The 17058-nt window shown below is 35.8% G+C and overlaps 1 protein-coding gene across 2 annotated transcripts; it reads left to right on the top strand.

Moving 5' to 3' along the window:
- The first annotated feature begins 5450 nt into the window (after window positions 1–5450).
- On the top strand, window positions 5451–13043 carry FGB (fibrinogen beta chain). Of its 2 annotated transcripts, XM_061192503.1 has the most exons (9): window positions 5451–5571; window positions 5798–5818; window positions 8206–8397; window positions 8867–9050; window positions 9933–10160; window positions 10691–10804; window positions 11152–11277; window positions 11491–11776; window positions 12384–13043. In XM_061192503.1, exons 1-9 carry the CDS (start codon window positions 5467–5469, stop codon window positions 12613–12615), a joined length of 1488 nt encoding a protein of 495 aa, XP_061048486.1. In that variant the 5' UTR covers window positions 5451–5466; the 3' UTR covers window positions 12616–13043. The 2 variants fall into 2 exon arrangements, with proteins under 2 accessions (XP_061048486.1, XP_061048487.1); XM_061192504.1 differs by lacking the exon at window positions 5798–5818.
- The last annotated feature ends 4015 nt before the right edge of the window (window positions 13044–17058 follow it).

The raw sequence follows: 17058 nt of genomic DNA, 5'->3' as shown, positions 1-17058 counted from the left end.
TTAAGGGACATAAAGAAGAAGATTTGAATCAATGAAAATGCATACCTTATTCTTGGATCAGAAGACTCAAAATTATAAATGTCTGTTATGTCATTAATCTAATCTTGGGCATATTTTACAGAAAATACTGTTAATTTAATTCAAGACATTTTTATTAAATAGTGAAAGGTTTTTTAAATGAATGTTATAAAATACTCCAAATAAAAAGTTTTCATTTTCTACAGAGTTTTACTATTGGTACTATATACTTAATCACTTTTAAGTGCTTTATTGCATTGTGTGAAAATACAGCTTCTGTTTCCAATGTGTGATTTATGCTTTTTTTAAAAACTCAGTTTGATTCCCAAACATTTGATCTTAACTTTCCCTTTGAATTAGTTCAGCAAACCCCAGAAGCTATCTCAGCCATTAATTAACTTACCTTTTAGAGGTATTTTTTTTAAATTTATTTATTTTATTTATTTATTTTTGGCTGCGTTGGGTCTTTTTGTTGTTGTTTTTGTTTGCTTTTTGTTTTGTTTTGTTTTGTTTTTAACATCTTTATTGGGATATAATTGCTTTATAATGGTGTGTTAGTTTCTGCTTTATAACAAAGTGAATCAGCTGTACATATACATATATCCCCATATCTCGTCCCTCCTGCATCTCCCTCCCACCCTCCCTATCCCACCCCTCTAGGTGGTCACAAAGCACCGAGCTGATCTCCCTGTGCTGGCTGCTTCCCACTAGCTATCTTACATTTGTTAATATATATAAGTCCATGCCACTCTCTCACTTCATCCCAGCTTACCCTTCCCCCTCCCTGTGTCCTCAAGTCCATTCTCTACGTCTGCGTCTTTATTCCTGTCCTGCCCCTAGGTTCTTCAGAACTTTTTTTTTTTAGATTCCATATATATGTGTTAGCATAAGGTATTTATTTTTCTCTTTCTGACTTACTTCACTATGACAGATTCTAGGTCCATCCATCTCACTACAAATAACTCGATTTCGTTTCCTTTTATGGCTGAGTAATATTCCATTGTATATATGTGCCACATCTTCTTTATCCATTCAAATGTTGATGGACACTTAGGTTGCTTCCATATCCTGGCTATTGTAAATAGAGCTGCAATGAACATTGTGGTACATGACTCTTGTTGCTGTGTGTGGGCTTTCTCTAGTTGCGACGAGTGGGGGCTACTCTTCATTGTGGTGCTCAGGCTTCTCATTGCGGTGGCTTTTCTTGTTGCAGAGCACGGGCTCTAGGCGCCCGGGCTTCAGGAATTGTGGCTCGCGGGCTCTAGAGCTCAGGCTCAGTAGTTGTGGTGCACAGGCTTAGTTGCTCCGTGGCATGTGGGATCTTCCCGGACCAGGGCTCGAACCCGTGTCCCCTGCATTGGCAGGAGGATTCTTAACCACTGCACCACCAGGGAAGCCCTAACTTGCCTTTTAAATAGTACCCCCCTGCCATTAACTTACCAAAAGATAATGGGGGGGTACTATTTAAAAGGACAATCAGGTGTCTCAGATTTGGCAGAAGAATCAAATGATCAAGTTTGGAAGTTTTGGTGGCTCCTGCTGCTGAAGTTGGTAGGCTTTCTCTCTAGAATGCTGCCATGAATATGACATCAGGCCAATCAACCTAATTATTTCCTTTGCTTATTTCCTTTGCAAACATAAAACTGGGGGAGAGAAGCTGATAGGGCTAGCTTGGGTAAGGGATCTACCCCTACTCAGTCACCTGTGGCTAGAGGATCAGGGTATCACAATACTAACAGGACTGCAGGAGCCCCACTCCTGCATTTTAGGGGTCATTCCAAGAGAAGGGAGCAGCACTCCAACTGGTGTTGGTCACACCCTTTGTGGTTTTGAGTCTAATGTGACAGAAGCAAAAGAGCATCTCTGTCTTTTCTCTAGCTCCTGTGATTGGCATTGGGTTGAAGGAGAAAATGTCCTATTTCTCCTTATTGCCGTGGTATCAGCTTCTGTAAGAAAAGCAAACTGATATCTATCAAGTCAATAGAAGGAGACTTTCCATAAGAGACAGAGCTAGACCTACCCTTCTTCCCTGCAATGTGCTTTCCCATTGCAGATGCTAACCAGTTATGGCTGTCACTGTCACATTAGTCTCAGGTTTGCCCATCAAGCTCTGGTCCAAGCTGGCTTCCAACTCTTCAGTATTAATTTCCCCTTGGATAGTGGTTCTCATACTGTGGTTCAGGGTAAGACAAAAAGCAAAAAGAAAAAAAACCATACAGAGACTAACAATGATTTAATATGGTTCTCAAAACCTATGCCTTCTTAGACAAAGAGAATCAGTATTTCATTTTATTTATTCAATCATTCAGTCATTCTATGTTCACAAACTAGTTCAACAGATATTTGTCAAATACCTATCATGTGGCCGGTGTCTGATATAAACCACACAGTCATTCAAACCACAAGTTTCAAGTCCAAAAGCCTTTTCCTTTCAAGTCATTTTTCCCCTGGAAGGAGGTTAGGGTCCCTAAGTTACTGTTCCCAAAGCCTCACCTTTCCTGGCTCAGCACAGGGTCTTAGGTTCAGCACATATAAGTAGTTTTTATTTTCTGTCTTCCCCTCTAGACACAAATCTTCATGAGTACAGGGCTTTTGTCTATCTTGGTGACCAAAGTATCCTTGGCCTCTAGCACGAAATAGGTGTTCTATAAATATTTGATGAACATAACTTGCCTTGTGTGCTATAACTGGGCCTGACTTGAATTGTAAAAGTATCAACAACAAATGCTTGACAATCAGTGCTGGCAAGTCTGCCCTTCCTGCCAGAGAGCTGCTGGGCAGGACAGATAATTTCTGTTTTTTCTGTCACTGATTTACTGCCCTTGACTTACATAAGGGGATCAGCTAATTAGAAGAACCCTGCACTATTGATCTAAAAACATAACTGAACAAATAGTACTCCCTTTCTCCTCCCACCAATGACAACAACATTTTTAAAAATTTAAGTATTTTAGCAAGCAGGATCTCTGTAAATGCATTTCTTCTCTTTGAAAACATGGTAATTTACTTTGTAATATTAGGCACTTTAAAATGTTAGTATAGCTGTATATAACTCTATAAAAAAATCTAGCAAGAAGTAGAATTAAAGAAACTCATAGTTATTATTCACTGCATCAACCATGCCTCTCACACAGACATGAATATCCAACCCACACCCACATATTACAGTGAAAATGTAAGTGAAAATAAAGGGTAAGGATGGGAGTGCCCATCTGAGACACTGTAGTCTCAAGAAAAAGAACTGACCAAAACAACGACAACAGCAAACCAAAAAGGTACGGGTCAATTCTTTATCATGTTTGCATTTTGTTGGGCAATATGGTCTAACGGGCACAGAGCATGAACTGTCTGGTCAGACAGACATGGGTCAAGTCCTGCTACCAGTACTTACTACCTGTATGCCTTGAGTACTTTACTTAACCTCTCTGAGTCGCTGTTTCATCATCTGTAAAACTTAAAGCAGATAAATGATTATCAGAGCTTGGAATCTGAGGCCTGTTTCAATGAAAGCTAGTTCACTCATTCATTCTACGATTTTTTATCAAATGCCTACTATGATCTGTCTTATTCACCAATGTATCCCCAGCTTCTAGCACACTGCCTGTCACATAGGAGACCCTGAAGAACTATTTGTGGAATGAATGTTTAGTCTCTGGTGTTATGGAGTATAAATTCCAGTGATTTCCTTCCACCTTCCTGGTGATGATGGCAAGAATGCCTGTCAGAGTAGAAAAACAGTGCGACTTATAAGGGAACTTTCACGTTAATGTTGCACAAGTTACTATAATATGCTAGAAGAAACAAAAAATTAACAAACTTCTGGGAATTAAATAATGGTTCTATTGCTAGTTGATGTAATGTCAGTGCTTGAAAATGAAGATAATATAATGTTACCTCAAAAGAAAAAAAATTTTTAGTTGTCTTAACGTTCTCTGTCTTTTTAAATCAGCAAGAACCTGACATCACTAAAATAAAACCCTGCCCGGATGATTAAAATAAACTTTTCCTCAGTTACGTTTTGAAGGGAAATATTATTGCAGCTTCTTTTAATTGACACAGGCATACACACAAATTTGCTTTCTCAGTCAGAGTATGTATTCTTCTAAGAGAAAATAAAACTAAGCTGATCTTAAAGTATAGTATTTACCCAGTACTAATGATTGAGATAAATTTGGAAAAATCCAATCAACTATTTTACTTAATTTAAACTCAACATTTTGCTTCTATAAATCTGAGTTAAAAGGATTTGGGAATGCAACTTATGCTACCCAGAGAAGAAAGAAATTTAGTGTGTTTCATACCATTATCAAGAGACTGCTTCAAAGCATTGTTTAAAACATATTCTCCTGATCCAAACCTGGATAACCTGCTATCTTTTTAAGAAAATCACTTTAAAAATTTAACAACAGATGTTTCACTTTGCATACCAAAAAACCCCAGAAAAATGCTATAAAGAGCACACTTGCTGGGATTTTTGTTTTGGCTATGGTTTTGCTATTGATTCTTGTAAGATTAATCCTGATTGCAAAAAACAATGAAAAGACGACAAAGATGCATTTGTTAGCTTATAGGAAATTATGAAAGGAAATGGTGTATGAGCTTCTATTTGGAATAGATATATGAAGCCTTCACTAATGTTAAAATAACATTGTTTTTATAAATATTAATAATATAATATAAAATGTAATATAAAAATAAAATGTTAAATATGTATCCAATCACCATAATAATGATTTTGATTTAGGAATCTGTAATCTACTAATTATTTTAATAATGTTTAGAATTATTTAAACATTTTAACATATTAGTAAAGAACAAAATATGGAAAGTGGTCAGAGCAAAAAAAGAAGACTACATTTTCTTTTTCATGTTAGTCTATCATAGCATAAGGCATGAATATTATCGATAATTTTGTTATTCTGATTAATGTCTGAAAGAGAAGATGAACACATGGTAATATTATTCTTTAGTTTAATGGCCTTTTTAAAAACTGAATTACAGGATTACCTCAAAACAACACTTATGGTAAACCTCTAGTGAGTTCAAAATGTTAGTGGGTGCCTTGTAAGTAGGTCGAATTTTTTTGTGCTTGGATTAAAAATATTTTTTTCCTCACACATTTTGGGAGCCTGTGTAGCATCCACGTTAATTTACAGGAAATGTGATACACAACTCTTTTAGGAATGTCCCAATTTCCCATCATATTGTCCGATTAAATGAATTAAGGAACTTCGGTGTTACTAAACTCGGCCAACAGGGAACAGTTGTATGACAAGTAAATAAGTCTTGCTGGGAACATGTTGCTTAAGGGATAAAATGGTTCAGCCAACAAGTGAACCAAAAAATTAAACGTTAACTAAGGAAGGTAATCACTTGGAAAGGCATAGCTAACAGAGGATTCAGGTATATATAGGATTGAAGATCTCTCGGTTAAGTCTATAGCAAAGGATGGTTTCTTGGAACTTCCAAAAATTTAAAACCATGAAACATCTACTACTGCTACTATTGTGTGTTTTTATAGTTAAGGCCCAAGCTATTGATGACTACGATGAGGTGACTTTTAAATATTATTGCATTCTTACTAATATTATTAATATAAAATATAACCAAAACATAATCATATGTGAATATTATAATGAAATTAACATTGATTTTAATTATGAAATTGAATTGTTAATCTCTAAGACCTATTTTATTTAAAGAATGTTGCATAGTATTTCTTATATAAAAACAAAATAATAATTTCTCATTTTCTGGCTTATCACCTTTATTTTCCCAGGAAGAAGATGTCAGAGCTAATGTAAGATCTGTTTTTCCGATTGTTGCTGTCCTGAGTACTATCATTTTCATTGAGTTCTAGCAATATGTTATTACAATTTGAGAACAAATATCTGAAAATTTCCCAGACTATAAAATAATAAAAGAGCAGCATTTTAAAAGAAAAAAGCTGTAGTAGCTAGATGGCTCTTTGGTGAAGGAGGGTAATATAAAGATCATGAAATTACAGGCTATTTATGAATGAAAATTGTAAACTAAATCTAAAAGCAGAAGAGATCAAGTGTGGTAATAGAAGATTAAAAATTGTTTTTTTCAAATGAGAAATTTATTTATTGTTATTATTAGTGGTTATCAAATATATCGCTCCATTTAATTTATTCATTCGTAGAACAGTTTTTCCTCAAGTACTATCTTTGCTGATTTACTCCTACTGGTTTGAAGATGTCAAAAATACAAAAATGCATTTAGAGAAATGAATATTTAAAGAATTAAAATTTTATTATCAGATAACTCCTGATCAAATTTCTTGTATATAGCATAGTATCACCATACTAGAAATAAAAGTACACAGTAATACATAAATGAAGTGATTCATTTTGGATCACTTGTTGAATTTGAAGGGAGCCTAAGTGTTTTAATTATCAAACTGTACATATAAAAAGATAGTTATTTGGTTAATTGAATTAGGTAAGAAAAATGTAAAAAATGTGTAAGAGTAAACTTTTATAAAGTACTTGGCTAAGCACTTTTACATTCCTGCTCACCAACTAATCTACACAGAGACAGTTTACTAGTTTAACCTTCCAATTGGATTTTCTAGTTTTAGTTATTTCAATAAGTGGTCTTCATAAACTTCATATAATTTCTTTTAAGATGTTTAACATTTTTCATTTACTTTTCTCTAGTAAAGCTAGATCACCAACACTACCTCTTTAATTATATTCTAAAATAAAAAGGAAATATTTTTCTTCTGTTATAATTTGATTTGTAGTAAACAGATGAATCACATTTCATAAAATTCCTGTCTGGCTGGGACCATGTCTTTGACACAAAATATGTATATTTCCTACAAATCTTCATACATTATTATTTTTCTTGCAGTCACACATAACATATACTGTAGTTTAATTTCAGCAGTTAAGCAGGGGAATCTTGATCCAACTTGCCTGGGTTTAAAGCCTAGCGCTCTACCACTAAATGTTAAATATTATTCTAACTTACTGAATAAATGACAGTGAAATTCCAAACAGTCATTCAATGACTTCTAGGCCCACAAAATAGCTAGAGAGCTTAGTCTCTGCAGCAAATCTAGTCATTTGTTAATTTGTAATTAAGTCCCAAAAGGTGTAAGTCCTGACAAAGGTCATATGATGATAATGTAGTTAATCTAAGCCAGCACTTTTGTATTGCATTGCATATTTTCCACTTCACTATCTTTTAATGTAATATTTTTTCAATTAGCAAATAATTTTAATTGCAATGCACATACCTTGAGAATTATTTTAAATATGAGAAAATCATGGTATTTGATAAAGGAAATCAAGTAGAAAATTTCATGAGAATGATTTAACAATTTTGTTGATAGAAGATAAGATTGAAGTTAGTAGTGGAAAAGCCACTTACACTGTAGTATCTGTTATGTGTGATTGCAATAAAAAAAATAATAATAACTCAATATGTGCCAGGTATTCTTCTAAGGGTGTCATATGCAATAAGTCATTTAATCCTAGCAATCATCTTATATGGCAGATACTTTTATCATCCCTATTTTACAGATGAAGTAACTTGCCAAAGATCTTTATAGCTAGTAAGTGGTGGGGGTCAAGACTTGAAACCAAGCAGTCTGGCTCCAGAATACCTTATTCCTCTTCAAACATGTTAGAGCCAATGGTTGTCTTATTACAAATAAATCCTAAGTAAATTTCGCTTTTAATAAATCTGTATTACCTCTTAAATATTATTATATAGGAGTTAGCCAAATTAATCATCAATTCATAAAAATTGAAAGTAAAAAAATAATTAACAATAATTACAGGAATTTAGTAATCCAGTGCCTTGAGAACATTTATTCCTCCTGACGGTATAGATTTCTTACTATTTTGTGTGTTCCAATGTATAGGTTTCAGGAATCTGAGGTCATTACCTTTCATTATCTGATACAACATTTTTTAAAGTCTCTTTTTAAAAACTACCCCAGGCACAATAACTTTTTGCACTGTTTTTCTTTCTATTGTTACTGAAGAAACCTAAGGAACCTATTGATTTATGAACAACAACTAGCTAGTTGATGGACCTTAAGCAAATCCTCAGTCATTTGATAACCTAAGTTATAGAATGAGGGTGTTGGAATAGCTACATCTAAAATCTCCTATAACACTCTACATTTTATTTCTGCCTGGTTCCCTGAAGTTGCATTTGGATGCCCGTGGTCATCGACCCTATGACAAGAAGAGGGAAGAGGCTCCCAGCCTGAGACCCGTCCCCCCTCCCATCAGCGGAGATGGCTATCAGGCTCGTCCAGCCAAAGCAGCTATCCGCCAGAAGAAAGTGGAGAGAAAACCCCCTGATTCTGACGGCTGCCTGCACGCTGACCCAGACCTGGTGGGTGGGCCTCCCATGCGAAGAAGGCCTGTATTCATCATGTCTTCCTGATGTTGTGTTGACCCACATTACCATCATTTTTATTTTGTTTGTATCTTTTTGATGTAAATACAAAACATAAACTTATTGGGCCTTGGGCTAAGGGTGCTTTTCTAATTTTCTTTGGTCTGGGCCCAAGATTACAAATTAGGACACATGATGTTGCCTCTCCTTTGTACTTTGCCCACTTTGTCTGTTCAGAGGGTAACATTTTCATAGCCTAATTACCTTTGTTCTGTGGTAAGGATTATTTTTAATCTTCAGAGGAATATAATGATGAGTCTAGAATTTCTGGTCTCACATAAAGAAAATCAAATTGCAAGTTTTTATATTGGTGAATGATGTCATTGAATTTTCACTATGTGCTATTTTCACAAATATCCATAACCCCAATCCTTCATCTAATGTTGGCTATTTTCTTTGTTTGCAGGGCGTGTTGTGTCCTACAGGATGTCAGTTGCAAGATACTTTGGTAAAAGAGGAAAGACCAATCAGAAAGAATGTAGAAGAGTTAATTACTAATATAGAGTCTGTTTCCCAGACCTCTTCTTCCACCTTTCAGTATATAACTCTGCTAAAAAACATGTGGAAAGAGAGGCAGAAGCAAGTAAAAGGTAGATGTCCTTGTGTTTCCTGTTTGATTCTATTATAAAATTGAAACTGTCAGAGTGCCTTGGGGAATTACCCCAAGGTCCTCACTTAGGCATCTTCACCTGCAACTTGTCTGACGAGCACTATGCAACTCTTATTCCCAGTCTGGCATCAGCAAGGATGATTCTCTGTGAAAATTTTCACTGTGAGTCCTTATTTTTAGTCTATAAAAAAACTTGTGACTCCGAAGACAGTATATTCACAGAGTAAAAATTTAGCATTTATAGATTTAACATTTGAGGTTTTGAATATAACTGTGTCCAGGATATACTCAATTGAATTGCAGATAATGATCTTATCCTTTGAATCCTGAGATCTGAACTTTGAGTGCTATTGGCTTGGTGGTTAGGAATCAGCTAGTGAGCCAGCATGGCATAGGTGTTTCAGGGAGTAGCATACCCAAATTTGGACATTTTTTCAAAGGAATCATGGCATTTCTCTTGTATATTTCAAGGCTCTGCTGTACTTAAGTAAGATGAATAAATAAATCAAGTGTATCTACTCCATAAGATGTTGAACTTCTGAGATGGAAAGCCTAAGTCCTGCTTTCTCCTCTTTTCCTCACCAAAGTAATAAACAACTTATTGTATCTATTATTAGGCATAATTTTTAGCTTAATCTAAGGTAAATTACTATTATAGTAGCTAGACTATATGTTAATTTTTGTATGCCATGGGGCAAATAATTTCCCCTAAGTACAACTACATATCATGACTGCCCGATGTTCATTCGGGGTCTATTAGTTTATTCTCAGAAAATCAGAATCACAATTGTGTGGTTGAATATGTTTAGTTTTTTTATCAAGAGAAAATGCTAACCACTCCTACATAATTTCATTTTTCCAGATAATGAAAATGTAATAAATGAGTACTCCTCACAGCTGGAAAAGCACCAGTTATATATAGATGAGACTGTGAACAGTAATATCCCAACTAAACTTCGTGTGCTCCGTTCAATTCTGGAAAATTTGAGAAGCAAAATACAAAAATTAGAATCGGATGTCTCAGCTCAGATGGAATACTGCCGCAGCCCGTGTACTGTCACTTGCAATATTCCTGTGGTGTCTGGCAGAGGTAACTAGTTAAGATACATATTTCTAGTAGGTTCCAGAAGAACTCACACTCTCTAAAAATAAGAGAACTAAAAGAAGTCCAGTGGATTTTCCCAACAGATCCTAATGACATCTTAGCACATCATGAAGATATCCCTACCATGCCTAATGCATTTGCCAGTTTTTGATGAGTAGGAAGCAGTGTAATGATGGTGGTAGCTCCATGGGTGTAATGTACATGCTTGCTTGAAAAGATGGTGGAATCATGGATAGATGTAGGGATTTCTCCATCACGTGGGTTCTGGAAGTTTATGGATATCACAGGACACAAAAGGTAGAGAAGAGCTTTTTCACCCCCTTGGCACATAGAATTCCTTGAAACCGAGTTTGATTTTTAGTAAAAGGAAGATTAAGTTTCTACAACATATTCTCAAATGTCTAAAATAAAATGTTCTTTAGTATCTATGTAATCAGTTATCTTACAAAATTAGTGACTAAAGACAAGGTAATGATGTTGTAGTCCCTAAATATAATGTTATCTTACGGTTGCAGAATGTGAGGAAATTATCAGGAATGGAGGTGAAACATCTGAAATGTATCTCATTCAGCCTGACAGTTCTATCAAACCATATAGAGTATACTGTGATATGAAAACAGAAAGAGGAGGTAAGTGTTTGATAGCTTTTGACCTATTATGCTGAAATTATTTTGATACCATAAAATGCCAGGAAATAAAACCTAGGTTTAACGTAGCTAACAATGAGCCATTTGATTTGGAATTCAATCTGATGTTTTAGAATACCTCTGATTCACAATTTGGGGTAAGATAAGGCACTTGCAGTTTCCAAAGATTTTGCGAGTTTTCCTCTCACATTTATTTCCTTATTATATCTATTTTGGAGCACTAAATATCGATGGGCATGAATTAAATGGACAAGGAATTCAGACATTGCCCTCAAAGCGACATTATTTGTTAGTGGTAATGTGTGTTATTTTGTTTCTTTCAACCAAAGGATGGACAGTAATTCAGAACCGTCAAGATGGTAGTGTTGACTTTGGCAGGAAATGGGATCCATATAAGGAAGGATTTGGAAATATTGCAACCAATGCAGATGGGAGAAAATACTGTGGTGTACCAGGTAAAAACTGGGAGTACAAAATAAAATCATTCTTTTTTAGATGGTTTTTTTTTTCCATTTAAAAAACATAGTGTTGGTAGTCTGTTTTTAGGAGTTTTAGGAGGTTAAGAAGAATTTACAAAAAGAGTATAAAAGCTAATGATGAGGGAAAAAAGCCAGTTTTTTTTTTAAAGGTTTTATTTTTGGTGAGATTTTATTTTATTTTTCCTTTAGGTGAGTATTGGCTTGGAAATGACAAAATTAGCCAGCTTACCAGGTTGGGACCCACAAAACTTTTTATTGAAATGGAGGACTGGAAAGGAGATAAGGTGACAGCACTCTATGAAGGATTCACTGTACAGAATGAGGCTAACAAATATCAACTCTCAGTGAGCAAATACAAGGGCACAGCTGGCAATGCCCTCATAGAAGGAGCCTCTCAACTGGTGGGAGAAAACCGGACTATGACCATCCACAACAGCATGTTCTTCAGCACATACGACAGAGACAATGACGGCTGGTACGTGCTGGTTCTTCCCTCCTGCTTCTAGCACCGCTGCTAACATTGCTTCTTGGAGTCATTAGTGATCGCTAATGTGATTAGTGACTCTCATTTCTTGGGTACTTCCTGTGTGCCAGCCACTGTGCTAAGCTCTTTCTGGGTCACTCTAAAGCACTCCAGCTATAAGATTGCCATTACTATCCTCATTTTACAAATTAAGATTAGAGAGATTAAGTAATTTACACAAAATCACATAACCATAAAAGATACAACTGGAATTTGAGCACAGTTACTAAGTAGTGCATACTTAGATAGATTTCCCTATCTCTAAATTGTACTGTGTATATCAAAACCTCCATTTTGTTTTCCAGGGATCTGTAACACTAAGGGATCTGAAAGCTATCATTTCAGGATAAAGTAACAAATATAGATTAATTTGCCACATAAGCCCAGTTCTCTCCCTTTCTTGCTATAGGGCAGAGAAGACCTTTGCTGTGTAATTGTGACTTTACATATAGAACCAGAGGGAAGGACTATTGCACCCAGCACTTCTCTGTGCGTACTTAGCAAAGAATTAACTTGAGAGCACTGCAGTTCTAATAACCCCAAACGAATTTCCTTTCAGGAAAACTACAGATCCCAGAAAGCAGTGTTCTAAAGAGGATGGTGGTGGATGGTGGTATAATAGATGTCATGCGGCCAATCCAAATGGAAGATACTACTGGGGTGGCCCTTATACCTGGGACATGGCAAAGCACGGCACAGATGATGGAGTGGTGTGGATGAACTGGCAGGGGTCCTGGTACTCGATGAAGAAGATGTCCATGAAGATTAGGCCCTACTTCCCAGAGCAATAGTCCTCCACACATAGATTATTATTCTTCCCTACGTAACAACATTTTTATATATCATGTCATCAGAATTTTTTTTCATACCTTATATCCCTCTAAAGCTATCAAAATGTAGTAAGTGTGACTTTTTGGAAACAGTATTTAGACAAATGACATTTAAAACAGCACATGATTTTCTTTCATATTCATTATTTCTATTGCATACCAAGATGTAACTAAAAGGATGACTGTGGATAGTCAGTGTTCATAATTTCAGTGGATTGTGAAAAGTTTCAAATTAGGAAGAGAAATTTTCTATCCTTGTGGGAAAACTGTGAGGTGAGCTGAAAACCTGTGTTTAAAAGTCCACTTTTAAACCTCTCTTTATTTATGTAAGATCTGTCACAGAAAACTCAAAAAGATTTATTCATTAAACTGGTTTCTGTTACAATAAATTAATGTTTTCTTATTTTGTACTCCACATGGCCACTGAGTTAGGCTTTGTGAGAACTGAGGCTTTGTGAACTTGTGAGAAAAGAGAAGCATTCACAACCTCAAGTAGCTAATGAAGTGGCAGTGAACCCCTGAAGGTTCAGCATCTCCCTCTGCACCATGAAAATCCACTGCTCTGCAGGGAACTAGACTTGCGGATCAGAGATCCCAAGAGGACAGTCACGGTCAAGTCTTCACCATTTGTTTTTTGAGGGAAACAGCGAGGGAGGAAGCAGCATTTGTCTGTTGCCCCTGGAAATTCGACCTATTGGCCTCAACTGGGTTTTTGTTTTTCACATGGTCACACCAGAACTGAAATAGAAGTGAATTTCTCTTCTTTCTACTTCTCCTCGGCAAATGAGTATATCAACTCATCTTTCTTTTACTCTGTATTCTCCAACTGCCCTGTGCAACCCTCTGACCCTTAGTCCTCCTTCCCTCTTGTAGCATCATTGCCACTGATTTTCATGGAAACATTGTCCTGACGCTCATCTTCTTAGCCTTTGCATCTAAGCAAAGGTTATTCATTTCTATCACGGGAATGCCATCACTCCCTTAATTCCTCATCATAGCCAACTTCAACTTTTACCTGGTTTCCCTGCCGTAGGTTCTGTCTCACCTATATTCAATTTGTCTGTTACTCTGCCATCACATATACCGTCCTAAAAACAGAAAATTCTGACCAAATTACTTTCCTGCTTAATGTTAGCTCATTGTTATCTAAGTGTTAAAATCCAGATTTCTTAACTGGGAGTGAAAATGGTTTGTTACTTGGTCCCAGCACTGTCTCCTGCCCTTGTTCCTCTTCACGATACATCTGCACTCTTGTCACAGTGAATTTTTCACCGTTCCTGGAAAGGTCAGGCCCTTTTATATTGTGGTCCCATTGTAAACAACATCTTTCCTCCACCACCATCTGACAAAATTGCTGTCCATTTCAAGCTTCGCTTTAAATGCAATTTGTCTGTTCTACACATCTTTCTCCTTCGCTGATAATGAGCTCTTATTCATCTTTGATTCCAGAATCATCTGCCTGTCAGAAAGTCAGATTTTCATAAATTTATAAATATTCTATGACTAAATCCAATGATTATCAAGATCTTGGATAGCCCTTTCTTAGGTAGAACCCATTTTCCAATAAAGGCACACATAGAAACTCAATATGCAAGATACTGGAAAGTAGAAATTTTGCAGCAAGCCTGAGTGTATCAAAAGTCCACGAAATAAAGGATGGGGAGGTGGCAGGGGCCCAATCTAAGGGCAATATCCCTCAGATCTTTGCTCAACCCCCTTATGTACCCAGGACTAAGTGAATCCTAGAGTTTAAAGTAAAACCACAGATTAAAACTCACTAAAGTAGATAATCCGATGGTCAATTTCTTAGTTAATGTACAAGTAGCAGAAAAACAGAGACCACACCTGGGTAATATGTAATATCTATCTAGAAAGAAGTAAGCCTTCTTAAGGTATCAGTTGGTAAGAAATGTTACCTATCTGATTTTGCCCATTCAAGCTTCACAATTTTGAATACAATCAAAAGGTAGTGTCCCCTAGTTAGAATATATAAAACAGTATCTAAAAAGGTTAACTCATGACTTTTATGAAGATAATAAAAAGATGAGTTGAAAATTAATAATCCCACACTATGGCATGAGAACTATAATATATTTATTACACAATTAAGACTGAAAGTATGGAACAAACTATAAAGGATATATGCACTTAGGATGTAAATTTCCCATTCCTCTGCATTTAGGAACCAAGGAAAACAAGTAACCAATGTTAACTGAAGCCTTGTTTTTTAAGGTGAAAACACATGGGACAAAAATGTAGATTATCTAGCATACCACGAGCCACAGTAGTTGAACTGACATTTCTGTTCAACCATTACACACACTGATCATCTAAACCTGCAGAGCTTATTTAGAATACAGAGTTCCTGGAGTCAACCCAGGTTTATTACATCAGAGCCTCTACATGGGAAGATCCTAAGAATATATATTTTTAATAAATGTCCCCAAAAGATTCTGATCACCAGCTGGATTTTGGAACGAGTGATTCAGGCTACATTTGCATTCACCTGAGACTCCCATCTTTCTTATCTAGCACTCTTCACACTCAAGTGGTGACTATGAGGCAATATTTAGAGCAAGAGGTCATCTTTGAAATTACTGTGACTTCATACTGTGACCACTGCCTATCTTTAAGGCTCAACTTGGATTTAGCAGCTAACCACTATTTCTATTCTGGTATCTGTCAGTATCAGCTGATTCTTTAGTTGGACTTTTAGTTTTTCTGAGGTGTAGAAACAAATGAAAGATGCTACCGACCATTTGTACATAGAGCTGAAGCTGTGATCTGAACACCATGCATTCCCCCACTGTGCCATGTGATCTGATGCTCCCTGCTTGATGCTCCCACTGTCACTCAGCTCTGCACCAAGTCACAATGTGTTGGTGCATAATTATGCCTAAACCTAGCAAATGGAATAAGTTCTGTTTATTTTAACATTAATTGTGGTTTTAAATAACGAAAGTAGTACATATTATGTGTAGACGTTTTGGGAAATACAGAGAAATGTAGAACCATTTATAATTTCAGCACTAAGAGGGAAGCAGCTAATATCTCGGTAGATGTTTTTCTTTTTATCCTGTGCGTGTTTTAGAACTTGAATATTTCACATTGTGGCATGGAAAATTTTCCATGTTACTTAATATTCTTCTATAATGTTGTTTTCTATATGATTTTTAATGGTCATATAATATTGCATTGTGTGCCATGTACTCTTTTTTTAAGCAAGTGTCTCTCATTAAACATTTAGATTTTTCTGACCTAGTCCTAATAAAGACAATACTGCAATTAGCATCCTTATGCATAACTTTTTTGCATATATACATAATCTGTATTTTCTATAATATAGGTTTTTATCTATTTCCTTCTAGAATAAATTCCTAGAAGCAGAATTTCTAGAGGAAATAAAAGGTTTTGGCATTCTAAACGTTTATAAATAAATATATTGCCAAATAACTCTCCATAAAGATTGCATTGATTTACCTGTAACACACAGAATTAGAGGTGTTTATATATATATTTTTCTTCTCCTTCATGAATGATGAAAGTTATGATTAAAATATTGACAATTGCTTTAATTTTCATATCTTTAATTACTGGTGCAACTAAGGGATTTTAAAATGTTTAATGATCATTTGTGTATCTTGTTTTGAGAGTTCCCTTTCAGGTCCTATCCCCAATTTTCTATTAGGAGAATCATCTTTTATATGAATCCTTAACCATTCTTTATATATGTAGGATAGCAATCAGGAGCCTGATATTACCTATTATTTACTCAAATATTTTATTTCGTAGGTGATTACACTGGGAGAGTCATATGCTTATGCAAATAGTCTTAACTGGTATGAATATTAACCGTTGTACCCTTTCTCTCCTCCCAACCAAGATGTGACCAACAGGTGATATGTTTTTTGGTTTTGTCTTTTGACTGAATTATATTTATTTCTCCAACAACTTTTTATTTGAAAAGTTTCAGTCTTACAAAGAAATTGTAAGAATAGTTTAATGAATACCTCTATGCGTTTCACCTAGATTGACCAACTGTTTGCTACATTCGCTTTATCTCTCAAAAGGAGATACTTTTAATGCAGTTTTGCAACAGCCTATGTAGGCATATGACCCTGAGGTCATAGATCTATTGCAGATAGAGCCAAACGTGGAGTTAGCAAATATTTTCCAGAGTGCTCTGTTGCAATCAACATGTAGCCACCTTCAGCAGTGAGCTGATGAAGAGGGAGACCACTGTTTAATAGCTAAGCATTTCTCAGCTCAATCCTGGCAGGTTACCTTAAATTTTCTTGCCTCTGTGGTTTTGAAGTGTTGCTTTTACAAGGGGAAATGGAAGTCAAAATGTCTAACTCTCGTATGAGAATATGAATCTCTTCCCTGGGTGCAAATTCCTCACCA

The sequence above is a fragment of the Eubalaena glacialis genome, chromosome 5, assembly GCF_028564815.1.
Source record: "Eubalaena glacialis isolate mEubGla1 chromosome 5, mEubGla1.1.hap2.+ XY, whole genome shotgun sequence".
NCBI lineage: Eukaryota > Metazoa > Chordata > Mammalia > Artiodactyla > Balaenidae > Eubalaena > Eubalaena glacialis.
The sequence above is the reverse complement of the archived record's forward strand: the minus strand, read 5'-3'. Positions and strand labels throughout refer to the sequence as shown.

Bases quoted from the DNA above. Each gene is read 5' to 3' on its own strand.
- FGB (XM_061192503.1), top strand. From the start codon at position 5,467: ATGGTTTCTTGGAACTTCCAAAAATTTAAAACCATGAAACATCTACTA. The intron at 10,161-10,690 runs GTAACTAGTTAA...TTACGGTTGCAG, and splicing joins TCCTGTGGTGTCTGGCAGAG to AATGTGAGGAAATTATCAGG. The intron at 11,777-12,383 runs GTACGTGCTGGT...ATTTCCTTTCAG, and splicing joins GACAGAGACAATGACGGCTG to GAAAACTACAGATCCCAGAA.